The 25,931-nt window shown below is 48.7% G+C and overlaps 6 protein-coding genes across 6 annotated transcripts; 1 reads left to right on the top strand and 5 right to left on the bottom strand.

The window, feature by feature from the left end:
* Positions 1-28: 28 nt before the first annotated feature.
* On the bottom strand, positions 29-4,361 carry KY384_002321 (uncharacterized protein; the record flags this gene model as incomplete). Its single annotated transcript, XM_044810844.1, has 4 exons — positions 29-947; positions 1,021-1,479; positions 1,531-1,631; positions 3,807-4,361. The coding sequence occupies 4 exons, from the start codon at positions 4,359-4,361 to the stop codon at positions 29-31; spliced, it is 2,034 nt and encodes a 677-aa protein (XP_044671727.1).
* A 587-nt stretch (positions 4,362-4,948) lies between these two features.
* On the top strand, positions 4,949-8,275 carry KY384_002322 (uncharacterized protein; the record flags this gene model as incomplete). The annotated part of the gene is made up of 3 exons (XM_044810845.1): positions 4,949-5,382; positions 5,425-6,067; positions 6,122-8,275. 3 exons carry the CDS (start codon positions 4,949-4,951, stop codon positions 8,273-8,275), a joined length of 3,231 nt encoding a protein of 1,076 aa, XP_044671728.1.
* Positions 8,276-9,523: 1,248 nt separating this feature from the next.
* Positions 9,524-9,975, bottom strand: KY384_002323 (uncharacterized protein; the record flags this gene model as incomplete). Its single annotated transcript, XM_044810846.1, has 2 exons — positions 9,524-9,687; positions 9,801-9,975. The coding sequence occupies 2 exons, from the start codon at positions 9,973-9,975 to the stop codon at positions 9,524-9,526; spliced, it is 339 nt and encodes a 112-aa protein (XP_044671729.1).
* Positions 9,976-11,282: 1,307 nt separating this feature from the next.
* Positions 11,283-11,674, bottom strand: KY384_002324 (uncharacterized protein; the record flags this gene model as incomplete). The annotated part of the gene is made up of 2 exons (XM_044810847.1): positions 11,283-11,339; positions 11,390-11,674. The coding sequence occupies 2 exons, from the start codon at positions 11,672-11,674 to the stop codon at positions 11,283-11,285; spliced, it is 342 nt and encodes a 113-aa protein (XP_044671730.1).
* A 1,431-nt stretch (positions 11,675-13,105) lies between these two features.
* Positions 13,106-13,567, bottom strand: KY384_002325 (uncharacterized protein; the record flags this gene model as incomplete). Its single annotated transcript, XM_044810848.1, has 1 exon — positions 13,106-13,567. The coding sequence occupies one exon, from the start codon at positions 13,565-13,567 to the stop codon at positions 13,106-13,108; it is 462 nt and encodes a 153-aa protein (XP_044671731.1).
* A 9,844-nt stretch (positions 13,568-23,411) lies between these two features.
* Positions 23,412-24,025, bottom strand: KY384_002326 (uncharacterized protein; the record flags this gene model as incomplete). Its single annotated transcript, XM_044810849.1, has 2 exons — positions 23,412-23,807; positions 23,861-24,025. The coding sequence occupies 2 exons, from the start codon at positions 24,023-24,025 to the stop codon at positions 23,412-23,414; spliced, it is 561 nt and encodes a 186-aa protein (XP_044671732.1).
* Positions 24,026-25,931: the final 1,906 nt, after the last annotated feature.

Raw genomic sequence — 25,931 nt, forward strand, 5'->3', positions numbered from 1 at the left:
TCGAACCAACAATAACACCACCTGCCCTCTACGCAGACGGATTATCCTTCCAATGCGAATTACAAATATTCTTCGGCAACCCCCCACTCAGCCCATAATCCGCTGGCCAGCCTTTCCCCTGAATGCACGTACACGCCCCATAGACCTCAATCGGATGCTTATCCTCCCCACCAACATCCCAATCGATATGCTTCCCCGCGCCCATGATAGCGCCCAGATCACAAATCGGCAAGCTGAAGAACATCAGATCACTCTGCTTCAGCTCGAGCGGATTGTCCTGCAGATGCTGCACCGTAGCCGCATTCTGATCCTTGAAGGGGAAGCCCTTCTCGTTGAAGGTCTTGACGGCCGAGAGGATGACGTCAGTTCTGCTGAGGTGGTACTGGTTCATGTTGTTGGCGTTGGCATCACCGCCGCGTGATGGACCGGCTTCGTATGCTCCCCACACATACCAGTCTCGTGCCACTAGCTCTGTCGGATTTGCCATCGCGTTTGGCACAACGGGTGCTTTTGTGGCGCTGACGATCCAGCGGAAGAGAATGTGCGCGACACCGTTGATACATTCTGTCATGCTTTCCAGGGCTTTACATGCTTGGCCTGGCCCCTTGCCCCATGCTTCGTCGGTCAGTATCATGATGAAGACCTTCTCGGTTGCCCAGAGCGCATTGACAGCTGTAGCGACCAAGCCGCCAAAGACGCCGTCGTTCATGGTGCCGACGGCGGGGGTCTTTGCATAGCCACCATGAGAAAGGATCTGAGGCAGCTGGAACGGGTCGTCTGTATACTTGGTTTGACTGATATGTTTTGTGAGTTTGAGGTCTCCGACTGTCCCGCCTTGAGGGGGAAGTTGCTTGAGGGTATGGTCAAAGGTCTTGGTAAAGCCATCAGTGAGCGCTATGAAAGCGTTTGCGACCGCGTCTGTGACTTCTGCCCATTGCTCTAGAGGGCTTAATTACAATCAGCAAAGAATATGCGACATGACGACAATGAGTGTCTTGGGAAGCGGGGGAGTCGACGTACTCTGCTTTGTCCAAACCAGCCTGGGTCAAGATCCCGTTTGCGACCGATCCGGCGCCCGCAACAAGACCTGCAGGGGGAAACACCACCGAAATTGCCCCTGCAATACCGGAGACGACGGATATGGGGACGATCAGCTTGGTGGGGTCATCTTGCGGTGTGTAGAATTTCTTGACGATGTTTGAGGTCAAACCTTCAACTGCACTGTGGGTGATGGTGAGAGAGCTCTGCATCTTGCTCAGGAATTGCGCCCAATGTGTGGTCGCAAACCAAACGAAGGTGGCTTCAGGGTGTTGTTTGCATTTCTCCCAAGGCAGGCCTGTCCCACTGCAGACAGAGACTGTGATTTCATCGCACTGTTCGCTACCGTCGTTGCCCATCATGTTCAGGATGACGCTCTGGATATTTGGTTGATGCGTTCCTCCGGGCCATGTCCAATTGGCTTCTTCGTAAAGCTCGAGACTGAATCAAGTCAGCAATAATTTCGAGACGGAAAAGACCAGGAGAGCTTACGCTTGAGAAAACCAGCCCGCGATGTCATTGTTGTTCCATGTATCGGCATTCCGGTCGTCGCTTGCAACATGATCGGCGCTTTCGGAACCACAGACGTCGTCCTTCAAGTCTCGTCTAAGAAGTGATATGTCTTCCAAAAGGGGGATTCCCAGGGAGAGTGATGCTGAATTGATTAGCATTACAATATAACCGCTTCTGTGAGGATCTTACCCAGCAGACTAACACACAGTAGACGCAAGTGGATCCTCATGGCGGCCAAAGTTGTGGGAATGCCGTAATTGGTAGAGACTTCAAGTATTTGTGGGTAAGCCAGAAATGGTTCACAGCTTTTAGGACCGCCAGATATGACTGTGGACAGGTGCTGGTTGCCTGACAGAACCGGCACTCATCGTATTTATCTTCACTCATCCAACAGTTGGACTGTAGGAGAGCCCCAAGGACGAAACGGCCAAGATCGTAGTTGATGAAGAAGCCAAAGATCCGGAAGGAAAGGAAAAGCTCTGCCAACGGCATTGACTGCACACCAAGCTTTCGAGTGGTATTTCAACACCTATGGTAGGTACCAAGACTTTGCGGCAGAGTGGTTCAGGTTGTTGTTCAGAAGACGAGAGTGCTTGGAGAAAATATGTGATGATATGCCAACAATGAGCTGTCATCCGAGAAGGTTAGAGCGATATTATTGAAACGGCCCAGCGCCGTAGTCTATCAAAATAAGTCCATCAGAGTAAGATGAGGCCGATAAGGTAGGTTTGTTGGAATTCAAAGCGTTAGAAGGCAGATCAAAAGGCATGACATTTAACTGCGGGCGGAGCCGAAATTTGGAGCGGAATAGCCATTCAGCTTCTCTTGCTGCGGAGAAGCCTAGAGTGTGCGGTCGCTTCAGTGCTGTAGTGTATATTCTAAGATTCAACCAAGAAGGATGTTGATGACCCAAACGTCTTGGCTGCTGATCAAGCCAATGGTCTCGTCCAGTAGCTCGACCTAGCAGCGTCACCCCGCTGCAATAGGACTCAATAGTAGTACCGACTAACGACTTAGTATCGACTCAAGGAGCCGCAAATTGCTAGCCTGGTGGCCAACAGCTGACCCGTTGGTCTTGATGCCAAGCCAACGGGATTAGCGTTTAGTGTCGATATTTCATCATCTATCAGGCCATCACAAAATCCTCGTACTTGAGGTCAATCGTCTCGACAGATTTGTAAGGAGAAGCCCCTTATCCGGGTTCAAGGTTGTGGTCTTTAGCACATTGGGCGTGAGGCTGTGGCTATTATCGCCTTGGCATCTGGCAGAGCACGTAGTCGCGGGTTTTCAATCGGGCATGCAGCCATAAGGCTACCGTAGATATAGCACAAGGAAGATTGACCACAAAGAGGGATTTGGGTGTTACTGAGTAATGAATTTGAGTAGTTACGGATGTGAGCGAGTTGCCACAGAGATTCTTGAATAGTCAAGGTTTTTCGATGTCCAATGGATACGATCCGTCTCAAGGGTCTGCGTGAATGAGTTTCAGTAAACGACTTTCAAGGTCAATTACCTCATGCGTGAAACGTGTGGGGGCTTGACGAGGCTCGGGGCGTTTGTAGCGTACTCAGTGTTCTGATTGTTGGTGTTAGACTCCGTTTCATCTGAGAACCTATCGCCTTCCGTGACATGAAGCAACAAGCATCATCGTTTGCTACTAGTGACTATGATGATTGCGATGGATAGTTTCCACGCCGCGCCAAGCACATGTTTCAGCCGCAATGGTTGTGGGGACATTGTTGGCCAAACTCCTTGCTACGCCGCATGGGTCGATCCGTGCAACGCCAATTCGTTTGGCGTGAAGTCTCTGCCGACCTAGCTCAAGAGACTCCACCTGAGGAACGCCAGGATGTCTCCTTGTCGTAAACGCGAAGAAAGGCCCCGAGCGTCCACAGATCACGGCCCTTGCTGAGGAACCAGTCTATGTGTATGGTTCTCTTTGTGTGAGAAAAAGAAAGCACCTTCACGTTTCTCGCCAATCATCGCTCATCGGATGATCTTCTTTGTAATCGGGTGCATAGCCCGGTTTGATGACCTCCTTTAACCAAGCCAGACGTGCAGCACGCCGATGGATACTATGTAGCATCAAGCGAAACCATTGACCGTGGCCACATTTCCCGCGCAGATGAACGCAGTCTGTGTGACACTCAGCATGACCATTGTGAGATCTGACGTATGAGAGCGTATGCTGCCACAGGCACTGATCAGTAACATTTCACATGCAGCGTAGATCGATCGTGTCTTGGTAAGCTCACCGTCATCTCATGCAACAGCGTCTCAAAAACCTCCAAGTAGGGATTCAACTCTCTCGACTGCAAGAAACATTTATTGGCGTCCATGATAATATGAGCGGTACCGTTTTCACCGTGCTCTACGTGACCATAGACTGCCATGTGAGTCACGCTCGGCGACCATCGCACGTCGACGTAGCGAAAAAGATGGCCGGCGAAGAATACCGTATCGAGGTCACGGAATGCTTTGAAGATGAGATCGGGCCCAAGATGCACCATATCTCTATTGAAGAGGTCATTCAAGCGTCTGATGGCTTCTGCTTCGAGACCATGGTCGGGCACTTTCCGCAGAACCTCATTATGTGTGCACACCTCCAGGGCAGCCTCCCGCTCATCAACCGTGCGTCGCTTCTGCCTCAGCTTCGGCGGCTTTGCTACTTGATCGATAGTGCTCTGATCGACATCGTAGGGTGTTCCTGCATCTGCTCTTGGAGGCTCAAGCGCCTTCTCGTACAAAGCTTTGAATCGGCCCGGCGGCAGAGTATGCTGCGCAGTCTGATGCTTCTGGCGTTTTGGCATTGAGTGTGTCCATCAGATGATCATGAAAGGATGTGAGCTTCGGCCTGGCTGAAGGCTTGTGGTTGCCTACGGGGATTGAATTGTCAAACCAATGCCTTATCAAATAAAAGACTGCAAAAATCAGCGAGAAAATTCGAGCGGTCTGCCAAGAGGCGGAATAGATCCTTGTGACGTCATCCAAACGCCGGGCACCGCCTGTGGAAGCCGTAGTTCTAGCATTTTTCCAGATTAAGAAAATTATACGCAGCGAGCGCATGGTGATACAAATAATGATACAAATGACCAATCAGACCGAACACGGAAGTTTTCCCAATGACCATTGATTTGTCCAGACGCCGCCGATTCCTTACATGATAAAAATCTACTGCTTAAATATATAAAAGGTAACAACATGTTGAACAAAGAATAAGGGGGTCACGAATTCAGCGGCAGGTTCAAGCGGTGACTAAGCTGACTTACCTAATCACGTTTAGTGTGAATTATTCCTGCATATCTATGCAGCTTACAACAAGCTCCAGCCTTACGGCGATCTTCGGCTTCAACATCATCTCGTCCACTTGCCTCATTTCCTCGTTATCGCTCAAGCTATGGATCCCATCACAGCCATAGGCTTGACTGCTGCAGTAGTTCAGCTGCTTGACTTCAGCATCAAGGCCGCGAAAACGGTCAAAGAGGTGCGAGACCGCGGGTCAAGCACTGATGTGGAGGATACAGATCACGTGGCATCGCATCTCTCTTCGCTCTCCGAAAGTGTCAAGAGCTCACTCCAACTGTCGAGTATTCATCGATCGTTGAGCGGAGAGGAAAAAGAGCTTCTGGAGATCAGCAACAAGTGTCAAGAATGTAGCCGAAAGCTGCAGGAACAGCTGAACAAGCTCAAATTGAACGACGATGCGAAAACTTCGGATCGTCTCAAGGTTGTTGCGAGGACACTGTTCAAGAAAGACAGTATAGCCACGATGCAGGAGAAGCTGGACGGATTTCGAAGAGTCCTTGAATCAAGGCTCTTACTTAGGCTTAGGTAAGCCGTCGGCCTTTGATGAGCACGCTAACGGCAGCAAAGTCAGCGATGGGACGTCGAAAGCCTGAGAACGAGCGACAGATTCGAGGAATTGAATGATGCCGCCGAGCACCTCGTTGCCTGCCTTAGTGACTCAGAAACCAGTCTGACAAAATTAGTGCAGTATGAGGCACTCGAGACTCGACAGCATGTGACACAGGAGATAGAACGATTGAGGCAAATTCAATTGAATGATAAGTTCTATCAAGATGTGAAGGATAGCCTTTTCTTCTCCGAGATCTCCTACCGTCAAGAGCAGATTGAGCACGAATTCGACGGCTTCGAGGACAGCAATGATTGGATATTCGAAGGATCATCCCTTGGCGACTCTCCACTGGAACATCCATCTAAGCGCTCGACCGCGCCTAAATGGGACAACTTTTCGGACTGGCTTCGATCTGGAAGTGGAGTCTACTGGATCAATGGCAAAGCTGGATCAGGGAAGTCGACTTTGATGAATTTCTTGTACAGTCATCTAAGAACGAACGGTCTATTGAGGGATTGGGCTGGTAGAAGAAAACTCCTGACTCCAGCTTTCTTCTTCTGGAACTCGGGCAGTGTTCTCCAAAGAAGTGTCCAAGGGCTCTTGCGTTCGCTAATCTACCAAATTATAGAGGTGTGTCCTGAATTGGCGTCATGTGTCAAGGTACCATCCGCGCAGAATGTCCAAATTATGGGTCTCACTGATAAACGCGCCTAGAATCCACAGTTCACTTGGACGGAACAGAGGCTGCTTGATACCCTTTCGTCTCTTTTGACCCAGATATTGTTGCCGGTCGCAATATGCATGTTCATTGATGGCTTGGATGAGTTTGATGGTTCTTACAGCTCCATAATCAACATTTTACATCGTCTTGATTCTCAGACAAACACAAAAGTCTGCCTGTCTAGTCGACCACTGCATGAGTTTGAGACTGCATTTAATGCAAAACCAAGTCTGAGGTTACAAGAACTAAGCTTCGGTAGCATCAAGAGATATACGAAGACTAAACTTCTCAATAGTCTTCAAAATCAGAGCTTCTATGACGAATACGACCAACAAAAGATTTTAAATTGGGCGGAAGAGATTACATGGCGGTCGGAGGGTGTATTTCTTTGGGCTGTCCTCGCTGTGCGGGGTCTCTGTCAGGGGCTCATTGATTTTGCTGATCTCAGTGACTTGACTAAGCAAGTTGATGACCTCCCACAGGGTATTGAAAGTCTCTACAGCCAGATGCTCAAGCGAATCAAGCCTGCATATCGGCGCAATGCAATTAAGTATCTTCAGATGGCCTTGTTTGCGCTTGATGATGACTTGGATCTGAGTCTGTCGCATTTCTATCTCATTGATAATGAGACTGTAACAGAAGACTGTCCGCTCATTCCAGACAGCCAACAGCTGCCTAATCTCGAGTCGTGCCAGAACATGAAAATTCGACTGCTTTCTCACACCTTGGGACTTTTAGACATAGTTCCAAATACCGGACCTTCTGTGGCCCAGTCTGGGATCAACGACAAAGTTCAGTTCTTCCACAGAACTGCAGTAGACTTCTTGCGCCACGAGAACTCACAGTCAGCCCTGATGAATGAATCTATCACTGAAAGACATTTTCAGCTCTCCTACAGCAGAGGCATCATAGCGCACCTAATGTATATTTCTTCTGGAGCTATTACGACGTCCCCGGGTAGAGATCATAAACGACACCTGGCAGCGGTCGAGGATGACCTCGGTGCAGCGATGTCACGGATCTCTTCCATTGAGAGAGACGCTCAAGTAGCTCAGTCATGTCTGCTAAAATCGTTACACCAGTACCTTGTATACGCAGATGCCCGCTTCTTCCGCAGCATCGGCGACTTATTGCGCAGAAAAGGTTGGGGGTTCTTATTCCCAGTAGACCTCGTAGGATTGGCTGCTCAATTCAACATGCCAGTATTTGTATTCAGAGTCATTGGGAAACCGTTCTCCAGGGATCCGTCATGCGACAGGTGCAGAGAAGGCTACAAGCGATATGATGCCATTGTTCATCACAAAATCGATAACTTTTGGTGGGACTTGGAAGAAGATGTTCAACGGCTGCATGACCAAGATCGTGCGTGGCTGAAGAAACGACTGAAATGGGGGAACACTTCGCCCACAACAGGACAAATGACGACCTGCGATTGCGACGATATTCTCCCTGAGACCTATATACTTGGTCGCCTTTCAATACGTAGAATCTTATCCCGAGACTGGGTTGAAACTGAGGAGTCCAAAACAGAGGCACAATTGATGAAGGCTCTTTTGTGTGCAGGTGCAAACCCTATGTTACAAATGAGCTTCATTCAAAGTGCGAATGCTAGACTAGGCGGAGCAGAGATAACGCCATTTCAATCATGTTTCTGGCACCATTGGCTTTTGAAAATGCTTTTAGTACGAGTCCAATGGGGACATGAAATATTTTTGAAAGAGATGACGATCTACTATTGGGACTTGACTAAGTCTTTATTGACTCATGGTGCCAATCTAGACTACGAAATTCAGGATAAAGGTAGTACGATAAGCCGAAGATATGTTGCCCTTGACTTCGACTTCAAAATAAATACATGTGATGTCTTAGATATGATCTTTGGGGATTTTCTGGAATGGCGAGATATTATTGGGAATTGTGTCTCAAGCTTTTCGCAGCCAAAGAGAAGGATTATTTCCATATTTCCTAGGTCACTTACGCCTAGGCCTTCAAAATTCTCTCGTGGCAAGCGTACATACCTTAGTGACGAAGAGTCAGAAAGGTTGTGGCAAATTATAGAGGTAAAAGGAGAAGTGGACGAGGCTTACGAGGTGTACAAAGAGATGAAAAGGATTTTTTTGGCGCATAATCCAGACCTGTCCGCCTGAACCTCCACTTTCTAGCTTCACGAGTGGAAGCAGGGACGACGAAGATTGAAGACATACATAAAGACCTCTTTAACATTGTGGGAGTTTGGCTAGTATCGCTTTATAGGAACAATCGAAGTCTTTTAAGTCAAGATAAAATGATCGCTGGAGTAAAGAATGCCTTTAGCACAAAGATATCGACCTATTGCGCCCCAATGACTCTTATTGTGACGTGGACCTGGTCTTAATTCTTACCAGACACATTCTAAGCGCCAGAAAGGAAGTCATTATATCGAGCAATTGCTTTTTTAAAGGTGTACTTCCTACCGCCGGTACCGCAGAGTGCTCTAGCATTCGCTCTTGTTGGCAGCAAATTGGGCACAAAACGCGATACGATTGACCATGAAGCAGGAAGCTATGTAAAAATACCGTCTCATAACCAAACTGCGCCGATAATTAACCCCCGCCAACACCATTCCTCGCCATCTCCATCCTTTCCCGCTCCTCCCCAATCCTCAACACCAGCGTCTCCCCATCCCTTCACATCAGCGATCCCCCCAATCAAACCTCATATAGCTGCTCTCCAGCCCACCACCAAGACCACGACCCTGCGAGCCTACCCTCCGAACTCTCTACCCAGAGTTGCGCTACTACCATAGATCCTACTGGCACTGGTGACAAGGTTATAAGGCCCTGCCAGTGTTCAACGCTACCTACAAACAATCAACAATAAGACGTCCGCGACTATGCTTCGAACCATCCTAGTCAATTTGTTCCAAGGGAAGGACGTGGCAAGGCAAATACAGACACCGCGAGAGGGTGTGGATGCTTGGGAATAAACCGTGAATATTGGCGAAAGCCTTGAGACTGAATTTGTTGGGAGGAGAAAACCCAATATAGGTAAGGTTCCCTTGGGGAAACATTCTTTGTTCGGTCTGAGTATACATTCGTATCACCGTGCGCTCGCTGCGTAAGATTTTTTCTCAATCGCGCTTGTTTGAGGGGGAGGAAGTGTGGGATACAAGGATACGCTGGAAAGGTCTGGAAACGCTAAGGGGATAGGAGAGGACGGAACCAACTGAATAGCAAACGCGCCACCATCGTTTGATCAGAGCAAGGGATACTAGTCTCGCAATACCCATAGCTCTGACGTCTAAATTGTGCAGACAGACCAGTGCGATTTGAAGTCTGCCAGTCATGACATCACTACCGCTAAAGTCAGTCACGAAGAAGTTTTCCCGCCGTTCCTAGTGCCAGACTTACTCTTCTCTACTTGACAAGGACATACTCGACATTATCAAGCTCAAAGACCTGCGTCACTATATCGCCTTGTTGGAAAGTCACATTATCCACCTTACCAAAATCTTTGGATAAAACCTGGTGCTTCATTGTGGCGGACGTATTGACCGGCAATGCCCCGTCCACCACGAACTCTGTAGCCCAAGTCAGCCTCAACTAACACTCTTTTGCATTAGCAAGCATTCAACTATAGCCTGAGAAGCCACCTTCTTCCCTTCCAAGAACCCAGTCACCTGCACTGGGCAACTCACGGCGGTGTCTACCGTGCCCTCGAGAGTCTCCAGCAAGCACCCGAAGTAGAAATACTTCAGACCAAAGTATCTGGCTTGAGTGCCAATGCTCGTGATGTATGGATTGAGGGCCTGGTTGAGGAGGCGTGCGATAAGACCTGTCTCCTGATCGGTGAGCCCCAAAGCAACCATTGAACTGCTTTTGGTCAATGAAATAGGCATATGTTTGAGCTTCTGTCTTCCTTTCCCTGAGGCCATATCCGTTTGACGAAACCGCATCTCTCACTCAGCCCAGAGCCGAATCTTTTCACTAAAGATGACTATCATCAAGTTTCTCAAAACCTTTCGGTGGCGTGTTTTAGGACATACATAGCTTGGGGTATCTATCAGGTGCGGCTAATCTCAGAATACTTCGCATTCGTTGGAATGTAATGGCAAAACTTGACTTGTGGCTTGTGGGCGTTTCTTGACTTTCGCCTTTCGCAGGATTCGAAACCGATTTTGAGCTCTTCATGGCTTCGTCTGCAATGACCCGTCTGCTCTGCACCACTAGGGTGCGTTTTGGGTCTTTACATGAATGTCTGACAGATGATTGTGTGTCCTGGCTCGGCCATTGCATCAGAACGAGTGATTGATATGCATGCTATCGAACATGTTGTTGGATGGTTCGAGCCATATCTGGTCGTTTAGAACAAGGCTGGTAGGAGAGGCTACATTACGCGAATCTACATTGCGCTAGAGTATGGTCTTGCGAGTGGTGGCTAATACCCATGAGCTTGCGTCAATATGCAATCACAGTCTGACTTTGAATCACAGGACTTGCATGCTTTCAATCAAGTCTGCTCTCCCGTTGAAAGCCAAACGATGATCGTCACTACCAAGGAGCGCGGAAGTCTTCGTGATCAACCACCTTCTCCAGTGCAGTAGTTGGGGCTGTCATCGATGGAGCTAGAGACATGCCAGCCAAATGCGCTGCCCAGATGATTAATGTCGTCATCTCTCTCAGAGATTCGAGCGGCTACAATCATATTTGGGAAGGAGGTAGCACGGGTCCGTTAACAGGGGAATGGCAGCTATTTTTTTATGAAAATGAGAGCTAGCTACGGTCTTACACACTGTTATTCTATTCCGTCACCAACACTACCTGGTTCGTCAATTGCGCTTTGTTGGACGAGAGATGAGCACGTCGCATGCGAACACTGTTAATGTAGGAAGGAAGCGATGCAAGCTCAAAGCGGATTTACTGATTCATGGGAGAATGTGTTGAGCGTGGAAGTAATGGTTTGATCTAGCTACTAATGGTTTGCTCTAGCTACTGTTGGTTTGCTCTAGCACTGTTTCTCAAAGACTACACGACAAAACGCAAAGCAACGACAGCAATCCACTTTCCTTCTCCCATGATCTCAAGCAATCTTTAATAACGGGGTTTGTCCCACACTTTGCAAAGCATCGCAAATTCCACCTGGTTTGATCACGCCAGCCATTTTCATCCCTCATCTTCATGCCTTTGCTTTCTTGTCATCTTTCTTCTCGGCGGTAGGGGGTTTGCTGGATGCCTAATCTCCACGTCAGTATCACCCAAGGATTCTCAGAGAACGACACTTACCGCATCACGTTCAACAGCTTCCTTTGCCTCTTTTTCATTCGTCTTCTTGTCCTTCTCTTTGGTCACGTCTTGGTTTGACGCTGGTTTGGAAGCCATCGCGCTGTCATTGCTTGATGGTTTGGTTTTTGCAATTGTAGCTTGCGATTCTGGCACGGCAGGTTGCGACGGAAGGGGCCCATTCCAGAGCCTATCTACGTTGTTGATTTCTTCTTCGTCCGAGTCGGCGAACTCCCAGCCGGACCAAGGGTACTTTTTGTCTTCAGGTGTGATGTTCTTGCCGGGCATGGTGATGGTTGCGAGATTGGATGGTGCATTGGTTGCGATTCTTGGCAGAAGGTATGGAGGACTGTGTGATGTGTGCGAGTGATGGAGGTGAGAGATGGAGAGGGGAAAGGGCGAGCGGCGATATATGTAGGCGTCACGGACATTTCTTGAAGCCGTAGAGTCCGGTCGGAGATGTCGGTGTGTCACGGGTGAGCGGACACGTACCGTTCAACTGAGAGCATTGTCCGTTTTGGGACACCGCTTGCATGGAGGCGGCGAGGGTCACCGGAAGGAAGGTTTTGCCGGAGGATGGAGTCTTCTCATGGTACCGAGATATGGGAGAGACGTAAATAGGCGTGACGTGCCGATTGTTATGACCATCAAAAAGCATGTCTCGGGATGGGCCGAGTGTCAGCTCCCCGAATAGGTGTCAGTACAACACATCTTCAACCAAAGAGCCAGTAACAGCTGCCTTCCACACTGAGCATGAAGGTGAATCACTGCTGGGGTGACACCTGACTAAGGCGGTTCTTGCTGTAAACGGCCTTTGACATTGCATATAATCCACTGCTCGATACCGGGACTGTAGGCGAGGAGAATGAAGTGAGACATCCCGTGATGCAGCGCGGTATCAATGAAAACAAAAACGCTTTGGGAATGCAGAGTGCGTCATCCTTTCGTTAACACAACACCATCCCCGCGATGGTAGGGCAAGTCGCGGCGCGTGTCTACCCAGACTCAGTACGCTTGCCTTTTCGCTGCTTCGTGTAGATAGATATGCTCTCGGGCAATGAAACAACCCTCGACTCCCTTCTCCAGCACGAAGTAGCCAAGCCCATCGTAGCTATAGGAACGGGCATCGATCACTGGTATGAATTCAAATCATGGACACGCAAGTATTAAGAGAAGCATAAGCAAATTTGCCTGGTTCAAAGCATGTGGAACGGATCCGAGATCCTCGATTCGTTATTCATGTGTGGACGGAGGATCAATTCCTGAGCTGAAGATCGACATCAGATGGCCGGTAGTTGTTGTAGCTCTTTGTAGCTGTTGTAGCTGTTGTAGCTGTTGTAGCTGTTGTAGCTGATGAGCATCGCCAGACGGAGATATGCTACTACTGGAAAAGTACTTTCGGTCTCGCTGACCTTGCTTAGTGGGTAATGTGTTAGGTGAATGATTTCCTTGGATGGACTCCTCAAGACGAACTTTGGAGCAACATCTTCTCCCGATGCGGTGGTAACGCGCGCAGTATTCATCATCGAGATCATCATCGACAACAAAGGAGCCATGAAAGTACGGGGGAAGCTGTGATTGGTTTGCCTAGCACTATCGAATACATGCTTTCACCTGCTTGGTTTGCTTACTACTATCTCACACACACACTTCCCTCTCCCTTGCTTTGCATCTCACTATCGAATATATGCTACCTTTCGCTGGGTTTGACTACTACATTCAATCTAGACCTCGAAATTCAATGATCCGACGACAAGCCTCTTGCGGTGACATATTTGGAGGCAACCTCATAGACCTACGCTCAGCGTACTGCGCAGGCGTGAGCGTCTCGTATGGACCTAGCACTACATCGAAGTCGACGATCAGGGTTTGCTGCAAGTCCGGAGGCGAGACCGGAGGCGAGGCAGGAGACGAGACTGGAGGCGACTGGGGTTTGACGGGTGGTGATGCAGGCTTGGCTTCTTTTTCAAACCAGCCGCGAAGGTGGGGTGGTAGATTCATGTCCCAGTCTTTAAGAGGCAGCAGTGTTGGTTTGCGGGTTCTGACCTCCGTTACAGGCTTATTGTTTGTCTCTTGGCCATGGGGTTTTTTCGATGCGTCGACCGGATTATGTAGGGCCGTTTGTGGGTTGGGGGCTTCGCATGTGGCGCGTTGGCCTTGGACCGGGGTTGGTAGCGCCATTGTTTGCTACAGTGAGAAGGCGAGATTGAAACTCTCTGACACCCATTAGCCTTGGCTCTTAGATGGATACAACTTAGATGAGCAGACTTACGATTTTGATGATGGTTCTGTGTGATCTGGTTGAAGTAGATGAGGTGAGGTTGTAAGAACAACACTTTGACTTCTTGCACGCGGAAAAGTCCCGCGAGCCTATACCTTATTCAGATTAGCGCCACCCCTGACTTAATTGATGGAGCGCAATGTCAGCCAATGTTCTTGAAACGTATACATTCTGTCAATTAAAGTAGGCAGAATCACTCTATTTCAAAATGAAAGTCTACGGTACTATTTGATGACATAGAAAGCTGTGTGATTCGAGAATATATTGGTGGCTGGGTGAGACACAGCAGGGGGAACATGGAGAAAAAACACATCTAACGATGGTAGAACGGCTGGTATCAAGTTCTAAAGGCGAATTTTTAAAGAGCTTCGGGAAGAACGATGTTTCTGCTTCCACGATGTTCAGGGGTGCTGGTCTGTACATAATGAAGTTTATGTATTATCATCTCTTGCTTCTTTTTACCCTGCAACTACTCCTACTTTCTCTCCCAATCTTCTGGCCATGTCATCTGTACGACATGGATGTCCTGGTCGTGCTAGCCCAGCCTGTTGTTGTAGCAACACCATCTTCCCCTTGACGTTCTGCATCTGGCTAGCAAAGCATTTCTAACCTGAGCTTTTTGACGAGTAGTGCTAACAGATTCTGCAGAGGGAGGAATGAAGTAGTGGTGGTCAGGTATTGGAAGGCAGCCTCCGACTTTGATTTTCTGGTATTGAACGTTAAGTATCCTATCGCTCTTGCCGGCTGATCCTGTTCGCAGTAGCTCGCTTGGAGCATTGACCGTCTTCGCCTCACACCCCCGCCTTTCTATCCCTAGCGACCAGTCTCGAGCCCGCCTCTCTTTATCACCAAGCCCTTTGCTCTTTCTCTTCTCGGTGATCTTTCCGAGAATAGTGGTGCCTCAGTTCCCGATTGGGTCTCATAGCTTCCGCTGTCCTGCTGTAATTCTGCCACTGGGTTTGAACTCAGCAGAGGGAGAGTGAACTCTCTAGTGGGCTTCGGACCAATGGTTTGGTAGTGTGAGTTCTGTGATGCGCATGGGCATCGTATGGTCACCCAATTGCGGCAGGAAAATGGTGGGTCGGGAGTGTTTTCTGCGACTCTCTGAATGTCGCTACAACTCGTTAGACTGAGACGGAGATCGACCTGTGTTGTACACATTACCTAGACGCAATAAAGCTCAGACGTCCTGTGCGGCAAAATTGTAGGTCGTGAAGGGAGAAGAGGCAGGTCCACGCTTCAAGTCTCGCCTTGCGACTGAGCGTGCTTCGACCTAAAGTTGATGTCAGTATAAAAGCGTAAGATTCTGCAACAAGCCATGCTTACAGTGCCCCTCGTTACACAAAGTGCCTGCTCTAGAGATTTGGATGCAAAGATGGCGGAGTCGCAAAGCTGGTGAGCCTAAGACGTCATCTAGGCGTGTCGTCACCGCGCGACGGTGATAGAACTTCAACACGTCCTAGAAGCTCGCGGCCTTACAGTACTACCGACCAAGCGGGCGACCACAACAACGACGATGGTATGGTCGCATAGTTTGCAGCGGACCACAGGGTCGGCGTGGCTACGCTTGTAAGTAGAAGACACGTTGAGTCTCTTGCACTTGGCCGACAAGGCAGATTGCGGTAGATACTAATTATTTTACCTTTTCCTAGTATCGGCAGCCTAACGCATCTTCTCGCGTATTCCGTATCGGACGTCATATTGAGGGCTCAGTTAAAGCCACGACAAAGGCGACACATAATGTCTATTAATGAAGAATTCCAGCGCAAAATCAAAGGCGTACCCAATAGTTCAGCTATTTACATAGCAAATACAATAATAAATATCCATGCTGTACATGAATGCTAGAAATGAGCCCTACTCCACCTCTCCGCCGCCTGATGTAAAACAAGCCCAAGCCTTCCTAGCGATCTCTAGAATGTGATAAGCACTATTTCCACAGCGACCATCATTACGTAAACGTCTCTCTGATCTTAGCAATCCACCACAGAGGAGATAATAGAAAGGCTACGTTGTATCGCTGACGAATTGCATAGCACAGAATCGATAAATCTCTTCCCATCCACGATATCACAGCTCCACTCCCCTTATAAATATCCTCAAACTTCCTAAAAAGAAACCCTAATAAAGAACAGGAAAAAAAAAAGAATTCTTGCTCCAGGGCCCGGCTCGAACTTGTGCTTCCGAAACGAAAGGAGAGGTGTAAGCTTACCCGGGTATGGGCAAATTTTGAATTTTTTACTTAGTTGTTATTTATTTTTCTGACTTCTAGGTCAGTTTTTTTTGTCAAGGGGGTCATTTGATGCGATGCCTCGCGGGGTCCATCCCGGTTCAATGGGGGTTTGCTCTAACGTATCTGATTGCTTGTTTCGGGGGTTTGACGTATCTATATGCTTGGTTTCAGTCGACGGCGAGAACTAGCGTGGTTTTCTATTAGTGAAAGTTGGACTTTGGAAATTGCGCTTGTGCCCACTCGACCAGCCGGACCCGCAAGAATTAGGAACTGTATTAGTAATTGCATATATAAAGGGTTTTTCGCTACGGAAGAGTTTTTCGCGTCATTAGCATCCCTCGGTGATTTCTAGGGCCATTGAAAGGCCTTATCTACTCATAGAACCGACTCACGCTGAGCAATCTTCTCGAATTACGGCAACAATTATCTACGATCTTGGGCGAAGGGAGACAGTCAAAAGTGGAACGCAATGCACAGTTTCCAATACTTGGGAAAGAGATAGGATTCTCATCAGGGATATTGGGTCTCTCAAATGGCTTACGAGCAAGGCCGCACAAAATCAATATCCAGAATCATAATGTATCATTACTCTCTTGAAGTTGACATTCTCGAGGGGAATACAGATATCGTACCTTCCACGCATGATCTCAGATGAACAGCTCAGGAGTGCTTTGATTCTCGACCCCGTATAGCCAACGCCTTCTCCCTGACACATCCTTCGGCTTAAATTTCATGGCTTTCTGCATCTCAATTGAATTCTTTCGTATCCATGACAAAAGGCTAGATTCTGTCATGCGTCGATCGTATTATAAAGTCTGCTACGTCGTATCCCGAAGCTCTCGCTATCCTGCCGTGCTGCAGACCCATGCCAGTTCCAGGGCTCTTGAGTCTCTCGTTTCATCGCTAATTCGTTCATGCAGAGGTACCATCCGTTTTCTAAGACTGACGCTGAGTTCTGTCCTCTTCCATCAAGGTAGGATATAGCCACTGAAATGGGACTATAGAGGGTCATGTACATAGGCTCTAAGAGGTTTGCTTTTTTCTTCATCCCCTCGAATGTTCATGTCATTCCTCGCTCTTTCGTACTGACCAAAACCTTGCTTCAGCTTGTAATCGACGCTGTTGTTCATGACCGACTCAAAGGGGGAGGATCAGCGTGAATTTTTAGAGATAGGGTTGGAAATCCCATATTCAGTATCGGACAGGCGTCTCAGCATGGATGCTTGCCTTACCCACGCAGTCCCAGACTATCTAGCCAAATAGGAAATCACCGTTTATAGTCGAATGTTCTTCATCAGCAGTGAGGACTGTGTTTCGTCTTTCGAAGAGACTTCTTGTTGGGTAGGGACCAGACATCCTATGTTTTTCGAAGTAGCCAGTGAGCCTCCACATGAGGGATTTGCGATGTATGATGCTCACAATTCCCCCAGCTACTGGATCCTATCGTGCGTTATATTCGCCCAAGCTCTTGTCCATTGCCACCGTTGGTCTGATTGCTGCCTTTCAAGGTGCAAGGTTGTGGGTACTTTTTCTGAGGGAATCTCGCGCTGTGGCTTCCTGGGGGGCATCCCTGCGGTTTCCGTTGGATCAGGACAGTGAGTACGTGGCACAGGTGATTGCTTCCAGATACTTACATACCTTGCTTGTGCTACCGGCAACCGATCCGATGTATGGCGTCGCGAAGCCCTTGCAGAATAGTCCCTTAGCTTTGCGGATCTTAGGGATGCAAGCGGGATGTTCGGTGCTGTCGACTTGACTTGACTTGCGTTTCTCCCAAGCTCTGCACAAATATCACGAGACAGAGGTGAGAAGGAACAATAAATGCGCATCCGATGCGTCAATGCTGCACCACCGCTGCGTGATGACCGCGGGAAAGCCAAGTTTCTTCCTTACCCGTCTGTCAGCGACTTGCACATTCTACCATTCAACTAGGTTCACCTCTTTTCTCCTCTGGATCATGAGTCTATTCGGGAATCACCAGCGTGTTGAATGCACGTCGGGCTGTGGTACTGCTTTCGCGTTGAGGTCTCTGGACGCCAAAATGTCCAACCTCAGCGCGGAAAACCCCCACGAGAAAAGGCTCGACAGCTTTCATCTTTGACTTATAGCTTAGCGAACGAAATCGTGCTTCCGGTCTTAGGTCCTACGACCAGCGGAAGGCCACTGTGAAAAACCAGTCAAAGGAGGCTCATAGAGAAGATTTCCTTCAAAACTTGTTTCGTGGTGCTGACGATAAAGACACGGCCTTCCTGGCTGTTAGATAATAGCCCGCATCCATGAACGCTTCAGAAAAACCTCGACTCGGGCCCGTCTCTCACCTCGTCCCTCCCCTACATTAGCCTTTCACCGTCATCCTCCATTGGGTGATCGGCCCACTACGGCAATACCTCTTTGAAGACAGGCTTGAGACCACGGGGTCGAGTCTCATACAAGAAGCAGCATGGCAAAGACGTATAACGACCGAACACACCTCTGTCAGTCAGGGGCCGACCTGTCGATTGGACGGCTTGATATACCGTAGAAGAGCTTGGTCAGATCATAAAGCAAATGTTTGGCGTTTAGGAAAAACAATAAGCAGAGCATGATCTGAAAGGCTTGAAGAGCTCCGCTTAGGAAGTAGAAGGTCAAAGGCACAAAAGGAGAAGACCTCAACGTCGGGGTCAAGGCAAGGAGATCCAAGGCTGCTGAGTCCTCATCGGGCCTCCGGGAACACAGGAGAAAGAATGCCTACTCAAAGATCTCATGACTGGGGAGATGAGTGATCATGTACAGCACAAAACACTGAAGTCTTACGTAGATGGCTACAAGGAGGATTTTGCAGGCAGTCAAGTGTCCTCTTCAAGATGATCGAGTGGTATAGGTGGGAGAGAAGATAGTCTAGTAGAAGCGAAGATCGATGAAAAGCATACTGTCTTGAAACCAGGTGACATGATCGATTCTAGTTACATAATTACATGAAGAATGTAAGCCATGTGCATCATTTCCTGTAAAGCTAGCATCAATTCATGCTTATGTATGTCTGACTCTTGCATGCTGTACCCTCGCTAGCCTTCAATCACGAGAAGTGCCTTCAAGTAGAGATTAATGTAGTATCCAACCAAGTCGTTACCAAATCAAATTTTCTCAAATATCTACCACTGTCGTTCACGTACTTTCCTAGATCACTTAAGTAGCCACTAGCGCGCTAACGCCAACCGCCCAAACTCCCATCCTAGCACCACTTGACAACACTTCTCGAGTCACCTTCCACGTCACCGCAAGTCCAAAAAGAAACAGCAAGCTTCAAAGAGCAGAAAGAAAACGGACAAAAAACATATTCTTGCTTCTTGGTCCAGCTGGGTCGTGGCTCGAACTTGCGCTTTTTGGCTTAGGATGTAGGCTGGCTTACTAGTTTGTTTTTTTTGATTTCCCAATTGGGTTTGCATTTTCGGGTTTGAAGTTCCGAGCATTGAAATCGACTGGGTTTCAATATCACCGGCTTGGGGGTTTGCCCTTTTTTTTTCGCCGGGGTAGGGGGTTTGATTTTCATGGTTTGATTTTTTTTTGAGCGTCTTAGGGGGTTTGCTTTCCCGAATTGGTTTGTTTGATGCTGAACTGATCAGACTTTGTTAGCCGAAGTAGGTAATTGAAAAGCTGCGCTCGTGCCACTCGACCAGCCAGACCCGCAAGAATTGAAAAAAATCACACTAATGGTGTACATATCCTTTTGTAGCTTGCACTCTGGATGTCTAGTCTATCCCTCGATCTTAGGGCCATTGGCATAGATGCTAGCTAGAGTGCAGACTGGTTGGTTGTCAGAGTCAAGAGCCTCGATCATCACCTCGACAGTCCTTGCAAGCCAGACTCATAATGGGCGATTTCTCATACGCCTAGTCAGGGTTAAATTACGGCCATAGCTCATCTCCCGTGCAATAACGTTACAACAATACTGCTTCTGCAAAGAAAATGACCAAGCAACCAACAATCAGCTAAAGCTACCCTAGATTCAATCCGCCACATGAAAGCATCCATGCGGCGGGACGCATCTCCCACAATGATATCATGAGCGCTTTTATGGCAGACACTCGGCCGCTACCCAGTCTACAGTCGCAAAGCAGAGCAAAATATAGGGACGTTGATGATTGGAAGACACTGGGGTCATTAGCAGAAAGAAGGATTCAGTGTTAGCAGGAAGGAGAGTCTTGAACTCTTCAAAGCACCAACTAGAGGCCGGTTGAGCCTTGAATTATGTGTGGAGGACAAGAGATGTACAAAAAGCGTAACCCAATCCACCTACTTCCGTACACAGAAGTCGCGGAGCATGACGAGTACCCGAAGACCCAGCAGCCGAGCGGCAATACTATATTGTTGAAGGATAGGCTTTCATTCTAGGAGGTGTCCTTCTCCACCGACCACTCTTCCTCCTCGCCTCTCTCATGCTCCATTTCCCCAAGTCGATAGCATGATCAAATATTAGGCAAATTCGAAAGCACTAGGCTAGAAGATGCTCCCAACTAGATTGAGCCCGACCCAAGCGCTTCCGACTCGAGTCCAGCCATCTTGTAGCAAGAAGTAGCCATCTGAATATCGCCACTCTTGTTCCACTAGGTCTTTACCAAAACACTTCGATGTGGTCGTTGACGCCGAAAGTTTCACCAGGAAGGGTGAGGCTTCCGGCTGTCAAGAACATGCCTTGACTATTAGGGGTAGCGGCAGGTTTTTCAGTTCGTCAAAGAGCCCAGCCGGATGTTGTTCGCCGAATCAGTATGCCAAGTGCGAGCACACCAGGTGAAGGCATTCTGTAATTTTCCACCTCTTGCTTCATTTGTAGTCCATGCTCTTTCTATGTTTAGGATTCAGAGAGCCGGACAAGGGAGGCAAGACTGGTGCTTTGGTGAAGAGATTCTTGCTTAGATGTCAGTTACAGTCCATAGTCTTGAATAGTACATATACTTCTTTCCACCAACTGGCAGGGTTGCAGATACGGACCTAACGACCTGGGTATCGTTTCTAGGATTCAGCAAAGGTGAGGAAGATGATCCATCCACTTTCGTCAATACTGACTCGAGATAGCGCAAAATCTGTCTGGACATATTGTTATGACGCTGTAAGGTAGATGGACCGTACTGGCTGCATAAGGTAATCCATGATCGCAGCCGCTAAGAAAACACAGGGGATTATCCTGCAGCCCCACGCTAAGCCTTTTTAAATCGTGTCCAAGAATCGATTAGTGTAGGGCTACAAGCTTGCCCCTGAACCCCTGGTCGAAGTCAACTTGAGGTGGTCCACGCCGATGCTTCTGGAATGTCAAATCATCTGACTGTTGGCTCAAGGAAACTACTACAGCGCCTGAGAGTCATCAAAAACGATGGGACATTTGAAGGATGGCTACGTAAGTCACACAACGTTGGCAAAGAACGACCGTTGGCTGGTGAGAAACACTCAACGGCTGAACCATTATCCACGTCGTTGCTGCACAACAGCAACCTTCTCCCCCATTACCTCACTTCACGAATTCACTATCTAGGCGAACGCATCCACGAACCCTCCAACTCGTGCACGAATCAATCGTGAAAATCAACCCAGACAAGAGCAGAAACAAATTGACATCGCTCGAACCCTACTGTCGATGTCTATCGTCTTGCAAAGACAGCATCCAGAGCGTTACGAAGGCTGCCTAGGGGTGGGTAGGCTTACCTAGCTGGCCATCGAACGTCTCGTTCACATGTGGCTGAGTTCGTAGAGTGGGCGGAGAAGAGCGGGAACCGGAGGATGCGGTATATGGTGGTTGGAGGGGTAGGGTGTTGTTGGCAATACAGGACGGAACACGGTGCAGGGCAGCACGAGAGTAAAATGTCAGACAAGCAGTGGTGGGAGAAGGAGAGCGGACATGGGCACAAGACATTATCCTTCCTGTACCACTGGTAGTGAGGCATGCCCCTCAACGAACCCACATCTCCTCAAACACCACCCCATTCTCCAGTACTGTAAAATACTGATATCTCTCACCACCGCTCTCATTCTCGGACTCACACATCTGTCGTCCACTTCCATCCTCATCCTACCATCCTAGCTGCCATTCGACTATGCACAACGACATACCTTTCAATCTCGTCGACGGAGGTCAGCCCATGAAGAGCCATCACAAGCGTCCATAGATTACCTCCCGGCCATGAAGCAGAGCGAGAATGCCAGCACAGCCCTTAAGTGGTTTTTATTTGCCTTGCAAGGCCATTGAGAAATGTGACTCATGATGCCGCCTCCGTCCGCATGATTTTTCAGCAATAAGGTCGCACAACTCGTGGAATATCTTTCGCTGAGTAACCTTGCAGAAGTCTGCTCGTGTCCGCCTTTCTGAAAGTGCATGCGACGGCGATGTGAGCGGAAAGCTCAAGGTCTGAGCCAGGTGTGAAAGACAGTGGAGCGAGAATGGAGTTTCAAGTGGCTCATATTCTCAATAGCGTCTGTCTTGACTTGGGAAAAAGGGGGAGGGGACCGCCGCATCCTGTGCTTGATTGTCATTTATGCGTGAGGATGGCGGAGGCATGATGCTTTGTTGCTTGAGGTGGGACGGGTCGGTGGTTGAGGTATCGTAAGGCGATGTGGTTTGCGAGAGCGGCCGCCTTGGAATTCGATGCAACGAGTTGGAGGGGATAGTAGGTAAGGTCACATAGACGCGCTTGTAAGCCTTCCAGAAGTTCTACCAAGGCCCCCGTCACCTTCATCGCGATACTATTTCTCGCGGCTAGGGTGTTCAATTTCTCAAGGGTGGTTCATCCTAGAGGAAAGCATCCTACGTTGTCCGCTTTAGCTCCAGGGGTCGATCTCGCTCCGCCAGCCCGGCGTGCCGTCTTGAGTGTCGTATCTCGCGATCCCTAGCTTCGAAGGTGTCGAAATCATCCCCAGAGACGTATGTCGGGAGCTCCTCCGACTCCAAAATCCTCGTCAAGTCCGCCATGCCGGCGCTGCAAGGGAGTTGAGGGGGCTACTGGGTCCAGGCGTTTGCGTAGATGTGGATCTATTGTCGCGGCCTACGGGTAAGCATCTTTCTCAATCTAAATGTTGTTTCATGCTCTGCTTAAGGGTCATCGGAAGGAGTTCATGCTGGTGCAGATGTGGATAGCCTTGCCCCTTGAGACCATAGTATTGCAGAGGTGAACCGCGTTCTGTGGACAGAGCCGCTGAATTGACCGAAGTCTCCTGACTCCAGTATCGAATTCAGGCGGCGTCGGTACACCTTCCTCAATCCTTACTTGCACTTCACAAGTTCGACCAGTATTGTGGTGCAGTCCAATGTTGGGAGGTACGTTTGTCTGTCCAGACACTAATATCGCGTCATTTTATATATATTTAGAAATGAAAAGACTAGCTCTTCTATGAGCACGAAGTGTGTGACCTGATGTCAAGTGTGATACTGGCTCCTTTTTGCTTTGCTTCAGCTTCGGACCACAGCTGTGGGTTGCGAGCTTCATATTCCATTTGTGCTGAGGTAGCAGTGTTGGTTTGGGTTTTCTGCCTGTTCATTCAAGAGCTCATTGCCGACGGCGACAACGTTTTTGTAGTTCTGACGTTGAAATACAGAGTCTGGTTCCCAAGGCTGATCTATTGGACCCTGGGGTCTGCACCACAGTAGGCGGTGGAGACAAAACTGGAGGCGTGGCAGGGCGCGTCGCAGGAGGCGATACCAGAGGCGATTGGTGTTTGACGGGTGGTGGATTTGCTTCCATCTCCCTCTTGGGAAAGCTACGGAGGTGTGGTGGTAGTGTCATATCCTGTTCGCTCCGAGGCGGCATTCTTGGTTTTGCCTTGGGTAAGGAGGCCAGTCTCCTGGCCTCCTCACCCGCTGCAAGTACCTCTGCCCAGCCCTCCCGTAGAAAGGCGTTTTCTGGTTCCCACTCCACTGGATCCTCGACAACCATATTAAAAGGCTCCTAACATTAAATTAGCTATTCTTCTTCAAGGCATTATAGAGCAAACTTACGGGTAATTCAGCCTCTGATTCAGACGAGGAAGTCGAAGCAGCACGAGTGGGATTCGGTCTAAGTGCCTTGTTTATCCGATCAAGTACCGCATTCCGTAATTCATCATTGCCATACGGATCAGTAGAGTTTGGCAGAGAGCCTAGCGCGACAATCGGAGCAGGCATCAGGAGAAGATCCGGAGGTTCGGGCAACAGAAGAAGACGCGGCGGAACGATAAGGCTTGGTGGCGGTCCAAGCAATAGAAGACGCGGCGGTAAGACCGGGTTTGCTGGCGGTCCAGGCCCGACATATCTTGCCGGTATGTATTATATATATATATGTATATAGATCTCAAGATGATAGACACAAGAGAAGAAGAAAGTATAGAGCGGTAGGGTGCTGGAAGAGGCTTGGAGCCTCTTGAGTTTGTCGACCCATGAGAAAAAGAAAAAAGAAAGAGGAAGGAAGGACGGGGGAGGAGGGGGTTTATATACCCGAGCCCAGCCCCCCGAATTACAAATCGGGGACTATTCACCACACCCGCCGGACAATAGGAAGGTGGAAGTGTGATCAGGAATGAGGCATGAACTCAGACACGCCACAAACCTACGTGTGAAGAGGGAAAGGGAATGACGCTCTGAGACACGCCACAGACACGCCAAAGACCCACATGTGAACAGGAAAAGGGAGTGACGCTCTCAGATACGCCACAGACACGCCAAAGACCCACATGTGGAGGGAATGATGTATGATTCCCTAGTGACTCTCTCATTCAACTCCTCGCCTCCATTCGCTATTCATTCGGAAATAATCAATGAACACGCAGGTGATCTTCTGATGTCTCATGTAGGTGACTTTCCACACAGCACAAACATTCATACACTCGCTCGCACCTACCACGATAAGTACCACAATCAAGTTGCCGCGGTCACGCCTCTTCACCGTAAGGAAAACGGTATGCATGAATAAACTCGTAACGATATGTGTTCAAGAGGAACGATTCATGAGCCGAGGGGACGTCATTCCTTTCCTTTGCCCCATACATTCAATGAACACAGGCTGCATGATTCATCGTGTGAGACATAGCACATGATTGTTGTGTGTGTGAACACATATGCATTGAACAACCACAATAACGCCAGCAAACCCGTGAACCTCGCCACCATGATGAAGCAGGGAATGATACAACATGCATGTACGTGACACGATTCGTTTGCCACACGGTGAAGTTCACACTCTGCGGGTGAGACAAGCATGATACGTGATGCTGAAGCCGCATGACAGGATGTCTCTAAAGTGAAAGCATGTGAAGATGTCTCTGAAGTGAAAGCATGTGAGAAGTGAACACAGCGGAATCGCCTGAGGAGATCGCCACGCATGTCAGAGCACCGAGTGCGCGAAGAGTAGATAGTCTTTTGGGCGTTTTGTATCCCTTGAAAAAGACCGGTGGCTGTGTGGTAACCACAAAGCACTTTTCAATGATTGCTTGTCATGAGCAAATGTGGCGTGTTTGAGCAAACCTAAGTGCCAAATACCACCCCAAAAGATAAAAAGACCCGGCATTTACCACCATCGTAGCATGCGTTCAGATGTCAAGCAAAGTCGGCGTCTGTCAATTGCTTTGTCAAGAGATGAATGATTTATTATGTTCAAAGGTGACCCCGACCAACGACGAAGCCGAAAGCGTTGCACTTTCGCCATATCGTAGCAGAGCCCGAAGAGTTTACCAATATCGCTACCGTCCAAGTCATATTTGTGTTGTATGCATATGACATCACAACGTGGACTTACACCTCCTTATGCGTTACGAGAGCCGGCTTGAGTGGTTCACGGGAGAAACCAATTTGCATCGAATGACGAGCGACAACGATGCCTGCAAGAAACCGAAGAAAGCAAAATTCGATGCCTGACAGGCGGATCGAAGACGGACATTCGTGGTGGTATTAAATCGTCAACAAGCGACGACGTGCTGGCAACGCAACGAGCCAATGCCGTTTGTAATAAGTTCACATTACTTCAGGATGACGAAAAAGAAAGAACGTGACCTTAAGTCTTGCTCGTTGATAGTTTCCACAGCCACGGCACAAACGG

This window comes from Bacidia gigantensis, assembly GCF_019456465.1.
Source record: "Bacidia gigantensis strain McMullin 20006 chromosome Unknown contig_156, whole genome shotgun sequence".
Lineage (NCBI taxonomy): Eukaryota > Fungi > Ascomycota > Lecanoromycetes > Lecanorales > Ramalinaceae > Bacidia > Bacidia gigantensis.